Source organism: Berghia stephanieae, chromosome 2, assembly GCF_034508935.2.
Source record: "Berghia stephanieae isolate SIO BIC M18660-M18661 chromosome 2, UCSD_Bste_1.3, whole genome shotgun sequence".
In the NCBI taxonomy this organism is placed as follows: domain Eukaryota; kingdom Metazoa; phylum Mollusca; class Gastropoda; order Nudibranchia; family Aeolidiidae; genus Berghia; species Berghia stephanieae.
The window spans coordinates 26,758,343-26,765,842 of record NC_088361.1 but is presented as its reverse complement, the minus strand read 5'-3'; the positions used below and the strand labels follow the sequence as shown (position 1 = coordinate 26,765,842).

General features: G+C 36.6%; 1 protein-coding gene across 1 annotated transcript in view; it reads left to right on the top strand.

Moving 5' to 3' along the window:
• LOC144963911 (uncharacterized) overlaps positions 1 to 5,393 on the top strand; it is a 68,542-nt gene extending 63,149 nt beyond the window's left edge. The window contains exon 5 of the mRNA XM_078897856.1: positions 5,222 to 5,393. Coding sequence (XP_078753982.1) covers positions 5,222 to 5,393 — 172 coding nt within the window. The remainder of the gene's footprint in view (positions 1 to 5,221) is intronic.
• Positions 5,394 to 7,500: the final 2,107 nt, after the last annotated feature.

Sequence of the window (7,500 nt, the reverse complement as noted above, 5' to 3'; positions counted from 1 at the left end):
TAAAAATTTTATTATTTTAAACTTTTTTTTTTTTACGTTTCGTTTTGCGAAAAGAAAGATAAATTTCTGATGGCTGTGGGGTAATCTTTTTTGCGGAAAGGTGCGTCCTTTCTTTTTGATCTTTTTTTTGGGGTTTCCCCTGAAAAACTTTTGGGTCGAGGAATCTTTTCAAAACTTTTGAAACAAACCGGAATATTTAGATAAGGTTTTTTGAGGACGTTCCCGGCGGAACGACCCAAAAAGGGTAATTGGAATATAGGGAAAAAGTTTACAATTTTTGAATACTTCGTGTTTTAAAAGGTTGTTTTATACGTTTTTAAAAAATGTAACCTTTAATTTTAAAGCCTATCCTTCCCTGAGTTTTTGAATGTGGAGGGCGAAAAAAATTTTTCCCCCTTCCCCCTTTCCCCCCCCCAAATGAAATAAAAATTTTTTCAGGCTAAATGAAATTTACATAAAAAGAAATTTTAAAATACAAATTTTAAGGGAATGAAGGGGAAAATGAATTAATTTGTTTTTTGTGTATTATGTTTTGTTTTTGTTGTTTTTTTTTGGGGTTTTTTTGTTGTTTTTTTTTTTTTGTTTTGTTGGTTTTGTTTTTTGTTTTTTTTTTTTTTTTGTTTGTTTTTTTTTGGGGGTGTTTTTGTTTTTTTTTTTTGTTTTTTTTTTGAATTTTTGTTCTTGTTTTTGCTTTTTGGTTTTTATTTTTTTTGGGGGGGAAGGGGGTTTTTGGGTTTTTGTTTTTGATGGGGGGGGAAAAGGAAAAGGGGGGGGGGGGGATTGGGGGGGTTTATTTTATTTTTTTTTTTTGTTTTTTTTTTTGGGTATTGTTTGCGTTGTTTTTTGTTGGGTTTTTTTTTTTTGGCGGTTTGGGTTGTTTATCCCTGCCTAAAATTTTTTAATTTTCTTCCCAATCTTTTTTGGCCGTTTGAAAGGGGAATTTCCCAAACGCTTCTCAATAAATCGAGTTTTTTACGCGAATTCATAAGACAGCCCCACATCGTTAGGCAAAGAAAGGGGTTTATTTTTTTGGGTTTTTTTTTTTTGGGGGTTTGGGTGGGGGTTTTTCGGGGAACTTTTGTTTAATTTTTAAAACAATTATTTTGGGGCCCAGGATTAAGGATGCGGGCAGAGGGAAACTCTGTTTGGGTCCAGTTTGGTTTTTAAAAATTTTTTCTATTTTTTTAGCTCTTTTTTTTTATTTGCATTTCTAAATTAGGGTGCAGAGGTTCCCGCCTTCTACTTTTGGGGCCAAAAAACGGGAAAGGGGTTTTTTTGGACCCGAAAAGGGTTTAATGGCCCAAAGATGACGGGAATTTCGGGTTTTTTTAAATTGCAGTGAGTTAACAAAATCGGGGATTTGATTTAAATTTTTGGAAGTAAACATGTCTTTTTTTTTCTCCCTTCTGTGCGGATTTTAGGTTCTTTTTGGTTTTATGGCCTCCCCTTTTTCGGATTTTGAAAGGTAAAGGGTTTTCGAATCCCCCCTCTGAGCGGCGCAAAATGATTTTTTGGGAAAAAGGTCTTCCCCCTAAATTCTTCACCGTATTTCAGATCCCAAATGGTACCGGGCCCCCGTTAACAGCTTTTGTCCCCTGTCCGAAAAACAATGAAATTTTCGCCTGACAGGCTTTCATGTCTCGACAAAATTGTTATTGTTTTGGGCTGTTGACTAGGGATCTCTTTTTGTAAAAAAACTTTGAGCACGCGGGTGGATATTTCGTAAAAAAAATTGCCGGGTTTTTTGGGGTTTTTTTCCGCTCATTTTGTTTCCCCCCCTTGACAGTTCGTAAATTTTTCCCCTTGGGGGTTTGAGTTTGGGCGGAAGAGTGGGCGCCCCTTTGGTTGGACTTTCCCCCATCCCCCCAAACAAACATGACGTTCTCTCTTTTAAAATTTTTTTCCCCCCGGGTGAGTCACGTTCAGGGGGTGACGAAACAATAAAGGGCCCGCTACTCTTCCGCAAATTCTTTTTTCCCTTTAATGCTTACGGGGCCCCTTTCTTTCATGCCCCACTGTCAAAAAAACTACGTTTTTTTATCCCTTGCTTTTTAAAAATTTCGGCCCGGGTTTCCTTTCGCTTCAGGGAGGCCCGCAAAGTGGGGGTTTGGGGGGAAAAAAAGTTCGCAATTTAAAAAACCCCAAGAGGGGTTAAGAAATCATTTATTCCCCCCTAATTCGTTTCCAAATTTCATCATTTTTTAAAATTAAAGACATCTTCAAAACTTTTAATTTTTTTTAAACTAATTATAAAGAAATTTTTTGATTTTATTTAAATTTTGGGAACGTTTAATAAGCTAAACCGTCACTTTTATTAATTTTTAAACATGATATCTTTTAAAAAACCCCCATTACTTTTCCCATGGAGAGGAGGGGTTAATAAGTTTTAGCCCCCTTTCCTTATGATAATTTTTTTCCAAGTGTCAAAAAGTCTCAAACCCGAGGCTTTCTATAAAATGTTGTATTTATTAAAATTTTTGATAGGGTTGGGGGCCCCATTTTTTTTGGGCTTAAATTTTTTGGTAAAAAAACTTTTTGCTGGCCCCAAAAAAATGTTTGTGTAATTGTATTTTTTTTTTTGCATGCAGGGGAATAACCAAAAAAAAGGCATCAGGGGAATACCTTTCCGGGACACAAAAAAAGCCCCATTTTAAACATTAAAATAATTTCCGGGAAATTTTTTTGGGGCCCAAAATTTCTTTTAAATTTAAAGAATTTTATAAAAAAAACCTAATTTATTCCCAAAGGTCCCCACTGTAAAGTTTGGGTTTTTTGTTCTTTTTTGAAACCGTTTGGGGAGGTGGAAATTTTAACAAAACCCTCCCTTTTTAATTTTTCCCTTTGGGAAAAATAAATTTTTATTTCCTCGTTATAAAGAGCACGCATATTTAGATATATTTTTTTAAAAGTAGAGCTTTTATCTCCAAATTTTCCCCCCGCGAGCTCCCAGGTTTGACAAGGTTTCCCCAAGATGATTGTCTTTGTTTCGATGTTTGATGGGAAAAATTTTTCGGGCCCAAAAAATTTTAAAATACTTGCCCTTTTGGGGGAAGGGGGCCCATAAATTGGGTTTAAAAAATTTAAGGTAAAAAGAGCATACTTCTGTGATTGCAGTAAATTGGATGTTCGGGTTTTGTTTGGGGCCTTTTTTCCCCAAAGGCCCGGGTGGATGATGGCAGCAGAAACGACAAGGAAACCCGTTTTTCCCGTCGGGCTTTGTCTTTTTAAATATTTTTCGAAGGACATTGGGTTGGTTTAAACAAATTGACCCCAGCAGAATCAAAACCAAGGTTGAGTTTATTTTATTTGAAATCCCCATCATCATAAATTCCTCATCCCCATATTTATTATTAATATTTTTTATTTTTTTTTTTATTATTAATTTTATTCCCACCTCATTTTATCTTTATTATTGTAAACTTTGTTATTTTTTTAAAATTTTTTTATTAACCCAATTCCCATCAATCAAATAAAATACCCAGCCTTTATGTTCATAATTTTTTTTTTTTTTCTCAAAAAAAAAACCCTTTTTTTGGTTTTTTTGTTTTTTCAATACACCTTTTTTAAATACTTTTGTTATTTTTTGCGATTTAAAACCTCTTTTTGTCATTTCCCCCAGGGGTGTTCCAAAAATTAAGGATGGCATGGGGGGAAAAAAGGGGTTGGTCCCTTTTTATTTCAGGGGACATTGGTTTCATCATGGGTTTCCCTTTGGTTTTTTAGGGCGGGGGAAATGACGCTCGTCATCCTTGCTTTTCAGTCCGCTCGGGTTCCAAACGGAAATGTTATGGCTAAGGTATGGTTATTTTTTTTGTTTTTTTTTCCCCTTGTTCATTTTTTTATTTTCTTTATCCCCCAATATATTTTCTCTCTTCTCTCCCCTTTCTCTCTCTCTCTCGTCTCTCTCTCTTCTTTTCTCTCTCTCTCTCCCCCCCCCCTTTTCCCCCTCTCTTCTTTTTCCCTCTTTTCTCTCTCTCTTGCCCCCCCGGGGTTATCCACCCCCAAATTCCTTTCATCCATCCTTTTTCACCCTTTCTATTTTCTGAAGAAAATTTTTAAATTTCCTCTCTTTTTCTTTGTGCCCCAATTTTAAATTTGGGTTTTTTAAAAAGCTGGGGGTTTTTAATATTTTTTAAAGAAAACCCCAAACAATGGAAATTTTCTGTTTTTTGGTTTGTTTTTTTTTTTTTGTTTTAATTTCTAAAAAAACCTTTCCCTTTTGGGGGCCCATTTTGCGGGGATTTTGGTTTTAAAAAGGAAAGTAAATAGGGAAACAAAAAAAAACCCCCATTTTAAAAATTTTGGGGGTTTGGCAAAGTTTTGACAAACGGGTCCCCCCTTTCCCCTTTTTCCCTAGGGGCTCATTTTAAAGCCACGTCCCCCAATATCCTAATTTCAATCTAAGTAGGTTTCTTTTTTACTGCTTTCAATATTTTGATAATTTTACCCAACCCAGTTTCAGTCTTTTCTGGGGTTTAATCAACCCAATGGGGATGTAGTCCCTTTTTATAAAGGAGGGCAGCCCCCCTTACCGTTGATTTTTGCGTTTTTTTACTGTCATCATCCTCCGGGGAAAAAACTTAAGATGTATGCGGGATGACGTCACTCGGGTCTTTGTTTTGTTTTTTTGCCATCCGCGTGTAGAATATTTCCTAAAGGGCCCAAAAAGTTATGAGCTTCTTAGCCAAGCGCTTCTATCTTGGGAATCGCCCCAAAAAAAAGTCATTAATTATCTTTTAAAAAATTTGGGTTTTAATTCCACATTTGTGATTGTTATATTGTTTTTTTTTTCCCGGGAAGGCCCCCCTTTTAATTGAATCCCTTTTTTTATTAACCAAATTTATTACCACCCCAGGTTTTCCCCTGCAAAAACCCTTTAAAATGAAATTTGAATGTGTCAAAATCTATTAAAAAGGGGCCCCATGGCCCAAACACCCAAAAACGTAGCTTTGGTATTTAAAAGACTTGGCGCATTTTTAAAGTGCCATTACAATTTTTTTTCGACCGTTTTCAAAGTGTTTACTGGCCAAGAACTCATCAAACATTTTGGCCCAAAAAGCCCCTCAATTTGGGGCCCCAAATTTTAAAAGGGTGAATCGAAAATTGGGGGACCTTCGGCCCAAAAAGGTTTGTGTCAAACCCCCAAGGAAACCAAAGCCCCCTCTTTTTTTATTTTTTTCTTTAAATTTAATTTTCCCCTTATTTTTTTCATTTTTTGCAGCTTCCCTTTCACCCCATGCCCACCCAAGGAACTTAAAGGGCCGGGGTTTAAAGCAGGGGGTGTGGGCCGGGGGGAAGTGTTTGGTGCTTTTACGGCCCTGTTGTGGCTTTTTGGTGGGCAGGAAAGGGAAAGGCTGTGGGGTTTAAGAGTTGTTTTGGAAAAATGTATTTAAAAAGGAAAAAAAAAAACTTTTGTTTTTTAAAATTTAGTTTCAATGTTCTCTTTAAATAAAAAATTTTAAAATTTTGAAAAATTTTTAAAAAATTAAAATTTGAAATTTTACTTTTAAAAAAAAAATGTCGAGATTTCGGATCTTTTTTTTCCAGATATCCCTTTTTTTACAATCTGCAATATCAAAAAGGGGTTTAGACGATATTCCCTTTTTTTGTAACATCTGTTTTCTAACAAATTTTTTTTTTTGTTTTTTAATTTTTAATTTTTTAAATTTTTTTTTTAAAAAAAGTCCCCCTTTAAAACCCTTTGGTTTTTTAAAAAAAAAAAAAAAAAATTTTTAAAAAAACCCAAAAAAAAGCCGAAAAAAAAAAATTTAAAAAAGGGAAAAAAAAAGGGGGGGCCCCAAAAAAAAACCCCAAAAAAACAAAAAAAGGTAATTTTGGTTTTTTAAAAAAAAATTTTTTTTTTAATTTTTAAAAAAAAAACCTTTTTAAATTTTTTTTTTCCCCCAAAAAAAGGTTTTTTTTAAAAAGGGTTTTTGGTTTTTTTTTTTAAAAATTTTTTTTTTTTTTTTTTGGAAAGGGGGGGTTTTGGGGTTTTTAAAATTTAAACCAAAAATTTTTTCCTTTTAAAAAATTTTTTTAAAAAAAAAAATTTTTTTTTTTAAAAAATTGGGCCCCCTTTTTTTTAAAAAATTAAATTTTTCAAAGGGCCCCCTTTTTTTTTTTTTTGCCCTCCGGGGGGGGGAAAAAATACCCGGGGGGAAAAAAAAACCCTTTTTTTCCCCCCAAAAAAAAAACCAAACCCCCAATTTAAAAATTTTTTTCCCTTTTTTTTTTAAAATTTTTCCCCAAAAGCCCCCGGGGCCCTTTTTAAAAAAAAAATTTTTTCCCCCCCCCAAAAATTTTTTAAAAAAAAAAATTTTTTAAAAAAAGGAAAAAATTCCAAAAAAAAAACCCGGGTTTTTTTTTTTAAAAAAAAAAACCGGGGAAAATTTTTTTTTTTTTTTTTTGGGGTTTTGGGGGGGGGAAAAAAAAAAATTTTTTTTTGGGTTTTTTCCCCCCCGGGGTTTAAATTTTTTAAAAACCCCCCAAAAAAAAAAAAAAAATTTTTTTTTTAAAAAAAAAATTTTTTTTTTTTGGGGTTTTTTTTTTTTTTAAAATTTTTAAGGGGAAATTTTTTTTTTTAAAAATTTTTTTTTTTTTTCCCCCCTCCTTGGGGGGGGTTTTAAAAATTTTTTTTTAAAAGGGGGGGTTTTTTAAAAAAAAGTTTTTTTTAAAAAAAAAAAAAAAAAGGGGTTTTTTGTTTAAATTTTTTAAACCCCCCTTTTTTCCCCCCCCCCTTTCCCCAAAGGTGGGAAAAGTTAATTTGGGAAAAAAATTTTTTTTTTTTTAAAAACCGTTCAAAAAAATTTTTTCCCAATTTTTAAAAATTTTTTTTTCCCCTTTTTTTTTTTTGGGGGAAAAGGGGAAAAAAGGGGGAAAAAAAAAAATTTTGGCTGGGGGGAAAAAAAAAATTTTGGGAAAAATTTTTTAAAAAAAAAAAAATTAAAGGGGGTTTGGGCCCCCCGGGGAAAAGGGGGGGGGGGGGGTTTTTTTAAAAAAAGGGGGGGGGGGGAAAAAAAAAAAAAAAGGGGGGGGAAAAGGGGGGGGTTTTTCTTTAAGACTTTTTACCCTTTTTTTTTTTGGGGTTTTTTGGGGGGGGCCCGGGGAGGGGGGGGGGGGGGGAAGGGGGGGGGGGGGGGAGGGGGGGAGGGGGAGCGGGGGGGGGGGGGGGGGAGCGGTTGAGGGACGGGGGGAGGGGGGGAGGATGGGGGGGGAGGGCGGGGGAGGGGGGGGGGAGGGGGGGAGAGGGGAGGGGGGGGGGGGGGGGGGGGGAGGGGGGGGGGGGGGGGGGGGGGGTGGGAGGTAGGAGGGGGGGGGGGGGGCGGGGGGGGGGGGAGGTCGGCGGGGAGGAGGGGAGGGAGCGGGGGGGGGGAGGGGGGAGAGGGGGGGGGGGGGGGGGGGGGAGGGAGGGAGGGGGGGGGGGGCGGGAGGGGGGGGAGGGGGGGAAGGGGGGGGGGGGGGGGGGGAGGGGGGGGGAGGGGGGAGGGGGGGGGGAGGGGG